Consider the following 13,329-nt stretch of genomic DNA (forward strand, 5'->3'; position numbering starts at 1 on the left):
CGGGCCAAGGTGTTGTACTCATAATGGGTCAATAAAAACTCTTTTTTCTGGATCAGAAACCTTTTGTGATGAGGTGCGCCATGTAGAAGGATTTCCTGACCACTGTGGCGATGTGATTATCAAAGGAGAGATTACTGTCCACCTGTGTCCCAAGGTCTCATCAAACTTTCGGTGTTAAGTAGACTACCGCCTATGTGGTGGTTCATGGGTACAGAGTTTTCACCAAAGGGGATGACAATGCACTTTTTGGCATTGAGCTTGAGACCATGGCTTTGACACCAGGCACCTGTCTCAGTGAGGCCCTTTTGTAGGGTGTCAACATCGTTAGGAGTTTAAATTAAGGCTCCTAGTTTGCAGTCATCTGCGAACTTAGTTAGTCAAAGACCTTCTGTGTTAGCCTGTACTTCACTGAAGTAGATACCAAACAGGAGAGAACCCAGGACTGAACCCTGTGGTACTCCACTTGTCACTGGTCTGAAGTCTTGCTACTTTCACAGTGTGGGTTATGTGAGTAAAACAGCTGGCAACCCATCTTGAGACATAGGGATTTATACCTAGTTTAGTGAGTTTATCTATAATTCCAGAGTGGGGGATGGTGTCAAATGCCTTGGCGAGATCTAGATAGGCTGTGCGAACCACCTTACCCTCATCTATGGCTTTGGTGACTGCTTCACATTAGTCTATCAGGTTTAGGAGACATGATCTGCCTTTTACAAACCTGAACTGTGTGGGGTCCAGAGTTTGAAGATCTCCAATGTCTTTGTTTATGAGCTCCATTATGATATGTTCCATGGCCTTGCAGACCAGGCTCGTCAGGCTAATGGGGTGGTAGTTCCCGGGGTCTGTTGTGGCTCCCCTTTTGTGGGGTGGGATAACTGTCGCGGTGCGCCATTCAATGGGCACAAAGCCTGAGGTGAGGCTATGACTGAACATGGTACTTAGGTGGGGTGCTAGTTCATTCTGTAGTTCGTGTAGAAGGCAGCCTGGGATGTTGTCAGGTCCCATGGATGCTGTGTTCTTGGCTTTGGAAAGTGAGGTTTTTACCTGTGCAGCCGTGATGACAGGAACATGGCATTATTCCGGTATAGAGATGGGCCCTTTAGGGGGTGAGAGGGGGGTAAAGTTAGCACTGAACCTATCTGCCAGGATGTTGGCAATATCAGTTGGTTCTGCATATTTAGTGTCATTGTGCTGTAACTCAAAGCAGATCTGAGTGTTGCCATTGAGATTCTTGACATAGCTACAGAATGCTTTGTGGTTGTTTTAGAATCAGTGGTGATTTTGTTTTCATAACTAGCTTTAGAGGATTTTATGAGGGATCTCAGCTTCTTACTGAGGCTGACCAGGGAGTTCCTCCAATCATGGGATTTTACTCTTTTTTGCAACAGTTTCTTTCTTCTGTTGTAGAGTTTGTTTATAGCAGAAGACCATCAGATTGGCTTCCTTTTTTTTGGAGGATAGCATCTTTGTCCTGTTAGGGATAGCACGATCCATGCACTCGTGCAAGTGCTTATAAAGTGCATTTTTGTAGGATTCAGCAGTTGTACCTCTGTTGTCCATTTGTATGGGTGCTGCAAAGTTTGACAATTCTGTCTTAAGAAGCGTGAAGTTGGCTTTGGAGAAATTTTTACAGCTGTTTCCTAATGGGGGGTGGGAGCGGGATTTGGATGTCTAGGGTGATTAGCTTGTGGTTGGATCTGACCAACGAGAAACTGACCTCTGATGTGGATCACCGGTCGCCCATGTTGGAGATGACCAGGTCCAGGATATTGCTGCCCCTGGTGGGGGTGTGGATAAGCTGACCCAAGGTGATGGAATTGATGAATTCCAGAAAATGTTGAGCAAAAGAGTTGGTACACGAGTAGTTTTCTCAGTTAATGGTGAGGTAGTTGAAATCACCCATTATGAGGGTGTTGGGTTATTCCCTAATATTTTCCAGTGTATCAAGAAAAGAGAAGTGGGAATCTTGGGGCATGGTGGGGGGGTGGTCTGTAGCAAGCTAAAATCTGGATTGAGGTCTTGCTCAGAGTTAGTTGAACTTGGATAATCTCGGATGCATCATGCTGAGTAACTACCTTGGAGGTGTGGATATCCTTAATGAATATGGATATGCCTCCACCTTTAGTGTTTCGTTCCAGGTTAGGTGGCTGAAAGATGTGGTATGAATTATAGCCTGGTAATGCAGGGGTGCTCTCTGGAGCTTTGAACCAGGTCTCTGTCACTGTACAGATGTCGATGTTCTCCATTTTAAGGAGATGTATGTATGTATGTATATATATATATATATATGTGTGTGTGTGTGTGTGTGTGTGTATATATATATATATATATATATATATATATATATATATATACATACACACGCACACATATGTGTATGTGTATATATATATATATATATATATATATATATATATATATATATATATATACACACACACACACACATATATAAATATACATACATATATATATATATATATATATATATATATATATATATATATATGTGCGTGTGTGTGTGTATGTGTATATATATATATATATATATATATATATATATATATATATATATATATATATGTATACACACACACACACACACACACACACACACACACACACATATATATATATATATATATATATACATATATAGACGGATTCACTTCAGAAGATCAAATTGCCAAAATCTCGAACTGCAAATAATCGAACTAAAAAGCTCGAAGTTTGAAACTCGAACTTCTGAAGCAAAACCATCAAAAACAAAACACAAACTTCACTTTTGCAGGGGGGCTTCGCTCCCCTGTGCCCCCCACACCCTCACTACTTAAATATACCAACTCAAGACCCGGCTACAGTGGAGATGGGAAATTCCATCTTATGCTATATGCGCATAAAACAGGAGATTTCTCATTTCCTGCCAACACATAAAACAAATAAAACATTACGCACACAGAGCGTACAACAATACTTGCCTCTGTGTGCATGTAACGAAAGGTAAGTAAAGTCTTATTTCTGAACACTACACGTTCGATTTACTAAAATCTCAATCATATGGTCTCGACCATATGAAATTTGAGATTTCAGTCATTCGATTATGTGAAGTGTTCCCATATATATATATATATATATATATATATATATATATATATATACACACACACACACACACACAGTGCGTGTGTGTGTATATCTCTCTCTCTCTCTCTCTCTCTCTATATATATATATATATGTATATATTCATAAATACATAAATATATTCCTTGGGTTTCTGAAAAGTCTGAACTTTAAGGATACTTTATGTCTAAAATTTTTCTTTTTTTTTAAAGAAAACAGAAAGATTAACATGTATGTGTAAAATAACACATTTAAAAGGTCAACTGCATTTTATAATCTTGTAATAATAAAAAAGATGCAGACAGGTATATATGTTGAACTATCTTCTCAGTTAACCTGGGCAGAAGCCAACCAGACTGCGAAGTTTTCTGAAATGGACATAAACAAACTCTAAAGACTGATCTACATCTTAATCAGTTATGGATTTCTCTTCTCCTAAGACCTCAATTAAAGCCATTAAACCTTAATAATTATAATCTAAATTCACTCTGCAATATGGATATGAAAATCTTTGCCTGGATTTTAGCAAATTGGATTAAGAAAACAAGACCCTTGTTTAGTTAATTTTTTCAAACATGTTTCTTTAAATATACTTTACATGCAATATTTGTCAGCATGGAAGGAGATGGTCAACAGACCATGCTTCTTTGCCAGGGTGGTCTGCACCTCTCCCCTCTAGACTTTCAAATATCAGCTAAAACACTGTCTTCCCCCATAGTGCCTTTTTTAGGTAATGCCAAACTGAAACTACTTTCAACATAGCAAATCAAACCCAAGAAAATCTAAAGATATTACTAGTCAATGCTAGGAGTCTAAACAAAAAGCTCCACTCCCTAGAAGCTATCTTTATCCTAGAGAATGCTGATGTCTGTGCAGTCACTGAGACATGGTTTAAAGCCACGGAGAGCGCACCAACACAGTGCAAGGTTATAATGCCTTCCACACATTTGGGCCAGCTACTTCACAGGCAGGGACTAAAGGTGGAGGTGTCTCTATTTACATCAAAAATAAATACATATACTTCAAGGCTGGTCAAACAGGACAATGCACTTGAGTTGCAAAATGTTCAAACCACCATAGGTAAAATCCAGTACCACTTTCTTGTAAGCTATAGGTCCCCCTCTATGACCCAGGAAACCCATACCATGTATTTAAATGTATTAGAAACACTACCCATCCAACCGAATAGCTTATTCATGGGTGACTTGAATTACCCCACTATTAACTGGGAATCCTATACGACATCAAATGTACATGCTGGGTTTTATAAGCAGAAATTCCCTGGATCAGATAGTCAATACACCAACCAAGGGTGCAGCCATACTGGATCTGGTCCTCACTAATATGGGAGACTGCTGCACACTCCCTACTGTAATTCCTTTCCTGGTAAGGTCAGATCACAAAATGGTCTCCTTTGAGGTAAAAATAAAACCTGGACCCCCAGCTAAACCTGGAATATTCAGGAGCTATTCTAAGGTTAACCTCCTGCTATTAAGTGAGAACCTGGCAAAATTTCAAGCCCCCATAAACCCTGAGAACACTCCTGCCTATGCAGAACTGTTCACAGAAACCCTGCAAAAGTATGTTAATAGCTGCATAGAAGCAGCTGTACCCACCATGAAGAAGTACAAAACTAACTCAAAAAACAAGCCACCCTGGTGGAATCAGAAAATTAATAGGCTGTATAACAGGAGGAAGAAAATCATGGCAAACATTAGGAGGTGCAGCACCCAGCAGGACACAAGTACTCTCAAACTAAACAAAGAACTCAGTAGACAAATAAAATCTACCAAAGCCATATTTGAGGTAAGTTTGGCCTCCCAGGCCAAGTACAACGACAAAGCATTCTTTAGCTATGTCCACAACTTCAATGGCAATACACAATTGTGTTTAGAGCTCAGTGTAAATGGAGCCACCTACACTGAGGGATAAGATATAGCAAACCTCCCGGCTGACAAATTCAGCTCTAACTTTACTCCTCTCGCCCCTCAACCTTCCCTCAGGAAATATCAAATATAACTCCCCTTACTATCATCACTAGGGAACAGGTCCTTAATGCTCTCTCTAAGACCAAGAACAGTGAATCAATGGGCTCAGACAATATCCCAGGATGCCTTCTAAATAGCATGAAACATGACCTACTATGGCCTCTGGAATCACTATTTAACTGTAGCGTCCAAACAGGCTTTGTGCTTCATGAATGGAGAAAGGCAACAGTCATCTCTCTGCAAAATGGTGGGCCAACTACAAAACCATGAGTCTCACTAGTTTTATATGTAAAGCCATGGAAAGAATTATCATGGAAATGATCAATAGAGATATTGTAAACCTCCAGACACTGGACCCAACCCAGTTTATTTTGTCAAGGACAGATCATGCCTACTCAACCTGGTGGACTTCTTTGAGAAGGTCATCAAAGCAATGGATGAGGGCAAAATCATGCACACTGCCTAGCTTGACCTGGTCAAGGCATTTGACACAATACCCCACTCGGGCATTGTTGACAAACTCAAGAGGGTAGGTACAAACCTGTATGTCACCAGGTGGACAGCCAACTGGCTCATAAGACCCAAGTGGAGTCCCTCAGAGATCAGTACTTGAACCGGTCATTTTTGGCATTTACTTCTCAGAAGAAGTCAAGGCCAATGCCAGTGGTCCATGGCTGACTAAACTAGCAGATGACTGCAAATTAGGAGATATCATTGAATTTCACAATGACACAAATGTTCTCCAGGATGGGCTAAACACAGACAAACAACTGGAGTCAGTGCCATGGACTAAAACTAAATGCCAAGAAATGCATAATAGCATCCTTTAGTAAGTCATCCATCCCTGGTAACTATCTTACTGACAACACACCCCTTACAGGTGAGTCAATACTAGTAGTCAGGGACTTAGGGACACAGATAAATAGTAATCTAGCCTTTGATCATCATATGCCTACAGTGGTGAGGGAATTATTCTGTGTTGCTCAACTTATAAACAAAGGTATGGCATCTAAGTCCAAGGAAGTCATTGTTCCACTGTATTTGGCATTCATCAGACCTATCTTTGAGTACAATGCCCCCTTTGGTATGTACCTAACCAAGCATATCCAACAATTGGAACGTCCACAGAGGTTCCTCACTAAAAAAATACAGGGTGCAAGTAAAATGTCCTACGCAGACCGCCTCAAGGCATTATCCCTGTATTCTGTCTCCTACAAGCTTTGGAGAGGGGATCTATGCCTGCCAAACAGGGCATTGTCAGACCTCACTCTAATGGACCTCCTGCATATCCACAACACAAACAGCACCAGAATTACCCATTCTAAAGACCTAAACCTTGCCTGTGATATAAACAGGACCTGCTAGAGAGATAGGTGTGTGTGTGTGTGTGTGTGCATATATATATATATATATATATATATATATATAGATATATATAGATATATAGATGTATATATATATATATATATATATATATAGATATATATATATATATATATATATTCCAGAGACTACCCTGTCTATGGAACAGGCTCCCCATCCATGTGAAGCAGAGTACCTTCCTAACCCAATTCAAGTCCACCTTGGACAACTGGATGGGAAACTGGAACTTCATCCCTGGTTTGGCACCTCTCTCTCTAATGGAAACAGCTAACCTGTAAATGGTTCATCTCTCAGGCCCATGCTTACACTTATCAAGGGTATCAGCACTTGTCAGAGATTTTGGATGCATGGCTAGGCTTAAAAAGGCCCTTGTGGTCATTAGCCTAGTAAACACCTATGAACCTAAATCTAGGCAGACTACTGACCAGAAGATGACTTTAGCTACTCATTTTCATTCGCAAGAATGCCTTTCTAATTACTACTTGTTTGGCCACTGATGCTGTCAAAGCTTTTGACAGTTATTATGTTTGAGTTTCTCTTTGCTGTTTTGAGGAAAAGTTTGCTGATGCATTTATGAAATTGTTCCATTTATTATGTTCAGATCATTGCACTAGACAGGTGTAAAAGGTATTTACTCAAAACCTACACCTATTAAAATTGGACTAGACAAGGCTCTCACCATTAACCAAAAAAAAAATGACATTATACCACAGAAATAAGCAAAATCACAAACCGAACCAGAAAAAGTACAAATGTCTTTATTTCCTAAAAGAAGCTGGTACCTTGGCCATTTGCTGAATGGATCCCATTATGACTGCATTTATTCAACTTGTATATTGAGTTCCTAGTCCTTTAACTGAAATTTATTTAATGTTGTTACCAACATTTCATCTAGTTAAACTTTAATTTACAGCTTTCACACATTTAAACCAGTACAGATCTCTTTTCAAAGTTTTCATACTACAGTTTTAAATATTCAGAAAATTACAAATTATCCTACATAATGTTTATACATATACTGTTATACATTACCTTTACAACATAAAGACTGTTAATAACTGATCATATTAAGAAATTACCTTACAAACAACTGGAATTATAATAGTAATAACACTACTAAATGTTGGTCTTATGTAGCAGAATTTCCTTAGGTGGAAATATCAAACTTTACTGTTTTCAAAAAATGCAGTAGTTAAAATGAAGAACTTCCCAATGTATTATTTTTTATTTATTTATTGCAGAAATTATTCATGTCAATCCATATTGAGAACAAATATTTAAGCAAGTTCAAAACGACCTATTATATACATACTATGTCCTAAGTCTGCTAAGATATCTTACCACAAACTAGCAACTTTTGAAAATCTGGAAACCATTTAACTTCTAAATATTTACTGATATTTTCTTATTCTGAGATATTCTAAGTTTGTTAAATTGCTCTTCTGATCAAATGTTTCCAGCAATTGGTTATCTACATGGCACAAATTATGGAATGCATGTTTACTTTCTTCACAATATAATATGGTTTAAAGGGAGGCAATGTAAGCTTTTCTACTACAAAACTGAGAATCCAAGGGGAAGAGGTGGTTTTCTTTGATGAGATAAGATGCAGAACTCTGTTCTAGCCATAAGCGTGGGGTTAAGAGGCAGGCAGGCAGGCACTGAAGGCAGACAGGTGAGCTTTTATAGAAGAGTAAGCCAAGTCCAAATTAAGACATTTTCAAAGGTATTGCAAGACAGCAGGGACCTGTGAAAAGAGTGGGTCCTGACTGTGTTAGTGGCACCAATAAGAAAAGTTTTTCCACTTAGCTGTGTAGGATTTTCTAGTAGTGGGCCTCCTGGCTTCCTTTAACAAGCTCCTCAGAGAATAAATGTCTGGGGGATTAAAATCCTACCATCAAAAAAGTCACACTGACACTGAGTGACAGAAGATATGGATGGAGAAGCAAGCCTTTCTGTTGGGTGATCAGGTCCAGTTGCAACAGTATTTTCCTGTAATTTCTCTTTGTAAGGTGAAATAACAGAGAAAACTAATGTTGTCTCAGTCAAAAGGGGGCCAGTAAAAGGAGTTTAGGTGCTTCCTTTTGGGTTTTAAAAGAATTTTGGGAAGAGAAGACAGTGGAGGAAAGACATAAAGGAGCTTGAAGGAGAAGGCATCCACTCTATATGTGGAGGGACAAGGTTCCCTGGTGCAGAACTGGGGGAGTTGATGGTTGGTTGATGATCCGGGTGCATTCATTGGGGGTCCTCCAAAAAGCATCTTAGGAAGTCTGCCAGCACATTCAGCTGTAAGGGAATGTATGTGAATGTGACAGTGAAGTCCATCTGGGTTGCCAAGTTCCATGCCTCCTGTGTTAACTGCACAACTGGTAAGAAATGGTTCCTCCCTGCTTGTTTATGTACCATATGACTGTGGTGCTGTCCATGTATGCTATGAGTGGTCCAGGTTTCCATAGGAGGGAGAAGGTGTACAGTGTTTGCAGAAGAACCCTCATTTTCTTCAGACTGACAAGTTTCAGACTGACATATCCTTTCAGGAGATACGGTTGTCATCTGCTCTGTACCCAGTTTGATCCTGCCCATGACTCCCACACTTCTTTCCAAGGCATCTATGTGAATTTCTTGAAGAGGAAGAGGTAATCTGAAGGGAAGTCCTAGGTTGAGATTGAAATGTTCCTATCACAAAAATGGTTCCTTTTTGAGACAAAAGAGGAGGGGGAATCAGGGTGTCCAAAGCGTGGCAATATTGGGACCGCAAGATCTCGGATACCAATGGCTTTTCCTCATGTGAAGTTTGGCTAGGGGAAGCATAGGAATGGTGGCTGCCATAAAACCTAGAGTTCTTAACATCTCCCTTGCTATGCAATGTGTTGCATAGGAGAGATCTAGGAAGAAGTTGGACAGACTGTGAAGTTTCTCCTAAGGGGAAGAAGGCATGCATTTCCTTTATGTCCAGTCTGCATCCCAGGAAAATCACGTCCTGTGTAGGAGCCATGTGGGGATTTTGTTAGTTGATTGTGAAACCTACACCTGCCAGTAGTTGCAGAGTGAAATCTAGATGCTGAAGAAGGACTCCTGGAGAAAGAGACAGAGAGATCTTGGAGAAAAACATCATCCAGGTAGGGAGAAATCTGAATTCCCTGCATGCAGCAGAAGACCACCACTGGGACTAGACACTTTGTGAACACTGTTGGTGTCATGGAAAGACCAAAAGATAGAGGAATAACTTGAAAATGAGAGGAGCCAGAGAAAAATCTGAGGAATTTCTTGCAAGAATGACAAATAGCTATGTGTAAATAGGCATTATTTAGGTCTAGTGACGCCAGAAAGGCCTCGGGGAGAATGAAAAGCAAGAGAGTTGGAAGAGAAAGCATTTTGAAAGTTGGTATTTTCTAGAAAGTGTTTAGAAGAGAAGGTCGAGGTGGACTGGAAATTGTGCTGGAAAGCCTCAAGAACAGGATGGACTGGGGAAGTGACAGCAGTATCCATTTCCAAGAGGATGTAGTACCTCTTCTGTACTTCACAGATCTGGGTGGATTGCCATTCAAAATGTTTCATCATGTTCTGGATAGTCTCCCCAAAGGAAGCTTCATCATTAAGGGAATATGAAGGCGGGGAGTCCTCTTTATTCAAAGAGATTTGACCAAGGAATGCAATTAAGAAGAATAGTCTAGACAGTGGTCTGAATCATAGTCTTGTTCTTCTTCAGAAGATGCCAAAGTAGGTTTTTGAAAAGTACCCTTTGGTTGAGAAAACCCAAAGAATGGGGGGTTCACCATAACAGCTTTGAACAAGCCCTGCGAGAAATTTATCCACTCCTTTCCTGTTGCTTTTGAGGAACAGGTCACATTTTTAAACTTTTGTTCTTTCTTTTTGGGCATGACATCCACCTGGATGAGACACAGAGGTTTGGAACCCTGCCTAACCTCTATTAATGTGCCTGAGATCTCTTCCTTAACTGATATCTGAGGGATGCCATAAGGGCCCTCAGAAATCATAAGTCTGGAAGGCCTCGGGAGCCATACCAACCTCCGACAGGGTCTTGGTAGTAAGCAACTGAGAAGTAACCTGACATACCGCAGGTTCTGCAATGTTAGTGTGTGCCTCAGGGTCTGAAACACTGGACTGCGTATCGATTCTGGGCCTCTTAAGCTTCTTCTTAGGTAGAAGAGGGACATCAGGGTATGCAGATTCTGTCATCTTGGACCACGCCAAAATGTGCTGAGAGAGAAAAGCCTCAACCTAAGGATTTTGGGAATGAATGATTGACAAATGGAGCAGGATTTGTGATTGTGTCCTGGGCTTAGACAGGAAAGGCACTTTGGGTGTAAGTCCTTATATACAATCTGCCTGCCACACTCACAATTATCCCTCCTAGGTGATATCTAACAAATATGAACAAAAATAGCATAAGCAAAAAAAGGCAACACAATCATACCAACAACCAAACGGCATTCAGACCAATGGATGCACGATCTGCGTTTGGGCTGGCATCAAGACAGTCTGGGGTAAATGCTTGTACATCCATCTTTACACCACTGAGGTACAAGCTGAAGTCATGTGCCAGATGTGTGATATCAGGAAGGTAAAGAGCTGGTACCCCAGCTGGATGTCAGCAGTGGTAACCCATATATAAGGAATACTGCAACACCGATTTCAGTCAGGACACCATTAAAGTCTCTGGTTCAAGTGTAAACCTTCGCTTTTAAGGGGACTGACAGAAACCAAGAATGCTATAACAACCATTCTGGTGGTAGTGAAGTGGGTGAAGGCATACACTAAGACTTCACTGCATCATGGTGTAGCACTGTAAGAGGTTAAGTAATTAGTGTAGACAACATGTCTCTAAGCAACACTGCAGTGATAATCTTATGTATGCGCGCCACTGACCAGTAACACTCCCAGAAGAGAAAAAAGGGAAAGTAAATACTTTTTACCATTATCAACTGAGAGGAGAAGAAAAGAAAGAAAGAAACATACATTGCTGCTGTATCAGTTGACTGATACCAGGAACTTCCTCGATTGGTACTATGGTTAGGTTCATTCTTTCCACCAATAACTGTGAACCAGCTATCTTTGGAGTATCTCACACTTGAGGCCAATGCAGGCTGTGACTTCAAGCCCCAACTACATTAACACATTTAGTCCCATGGCCACTACTGAGCAACCTTCTTGCAAATCAAGGAATAATAGAGTTTTAGCATGTATACAGCCAACAAGTACCCTACAAGTAATACAATTGCTCAACTTACAGAGAGCTTCAAAAGCAGATGTTGGATGGAGGGATTGCTCATGCCGAACACAATAGCAGAAGTGCATCCATGCCCCATCAAGAAGTCATTGATATCAGCAATAATAGATAACTTAGTAATATATCAGCTAACCTACACAAGCCCCTCCCTTGACATGTTGAATCCTATGCGGTAAACAATGGGATAGAGTGAGCAGGAAAGAGCAAAGCTCAAGAATCAAGATCAGAAAGCTGACACTTATCTATCTATGTACCTAAATGCATGGTAATGCAGGTTACAAAACATGAAAAACTAATAAAACAAAAGAGACACTATACCTGTTGAGGTGACAGTTGAACTTGTGCAGAACTCTGGATGCATTTTCTATCAGAAGCACCAGTGCCTGGAATTTTCTTGCATGCTGTAGGACAGCACCCCAGAGCCTTCAATGACATTTTCCAGCAGTCTGGACTTAAACACTGCTCTGCAGAACCTTACAACAAGTGAAGAGTTGTCTATTAGACCTTTAGCTTGGTAACATCAGCAATTCTTTCATACCACAAGGTTTTTCAGTATCATGTAAAACAGTAAGGTCTCAGCACACCTGGAAATTTCTAACATATGTAACAAAATATGAAACAGTTTAATTCTAATTAAAATGTTATCAGTCTTGCCTCTTTTCATTGTTACTTGTGGAATACTAGAGATAAATGAGTACTCATTGCACCATCTGTTAGTTCTGTGGGACATCTACAGTAGGGAGAGACCTGAGAACATCATGCACCTTTTCTCCAACAGCTCTTCAAGATTTGCATGAAAATATTCCTTTTTACCCATGTAACTGCACCTGCATTTATATTTTTCATAGGTTTATCGCTGTGTACTAGGCTAATGACCATTAGGGCTTTTTAAGCCTAGCCATGCAATGCAAATCTCTTACAAGTTATGTTACCCTTGGTAAGCATAAGCAGGGGATTAGGAGATAAAATATTAAAAGCAGGGGCCTGGGATATGACCCATTTACAGGCTGCCTGTGTCTGTGTTCCCAATCAAACTGTCCAAATTACACTAGACGTAGGTTAGGGAGGAACTCTGTTTCACATGGACAAGGAGCCTGTGGCAGAGAAGGGGTAGTTTCTGGGATATATACCTGTTTCTTCAGTAGGTCCTATTTATATAACAGGCAAGGTTTAAGTTTTTAGAATGGGTAATTCTGGTGCTCTTTGTTTTTCAGATATGTAAGAGGTCCATTGGGGTGGGATATGTCAATGCAGTATATGACAGTCATAGATCTCCCCTCAACAGCCTGTAGGAGAAAGAATACAGGGATATGGCTTTTAGGTGGTCTGCAGTGGACATGTTACCTGCGCAATGTATCCTTCTAGTGGGGAACCTCTGTGACACTCCAGTTGTTGGATGCCTGGTTGGGTACACACCAAAGGGGGCATTGTACTCAATAATAGATCTGACTAATAGTGAATAGAGTGGAACAATGTCCTCCTTGGACCTAGATGCCATACCTTGATTTATAAATAGCACCACACAAAATAATTTCCTCTCTATTGCAGGCATGTGATGATCAAGGGCTAGATTATTGCTTATGTGT

At 40.3% G+C, this 13,329-nt stretch overlaps 1 protein-coding gene across 2 annotated transcripts in view; it reads right to left on the reverse strand.

The window, feature by feature from the left end:
- Positions 1-13,329, reverse strand: part of EPG5 (ectopic P-granules autophagy protein 5 homolog) — a 2,535,958-nt gene that overhangs the window by 731,316 nt on the left and 1,791,313 nt on the right. For both annotated transcript variants that reach the window (XM_044078183.1, XR_006365599.1), the window contains exon 32: positions 12,062-12,216. In XM_044078183.1, the coding sequence (XP_043934118.1) occupies positions 12,062-12,216 (155 nt within the window). The remainder of the gene's footprint in view (positions 1-12,061; positions 12,217-13,329) is intronic.

This window comes from Protopterus annectens, chromosome 1.part1 (genome assembly GCF_019279795.1).
Source record: "Protopterus annectens isolate FY-2018-M chromosome 1.part1, PAN1.0, whole genome shotgun sequence".
Taxonomy (NCBI): domain Eukaryota; kingdom Metazoa; phylum Chordata; order Ceratodontiformes; family Protopteridae; genus Protopterus; species Protopterus annectens.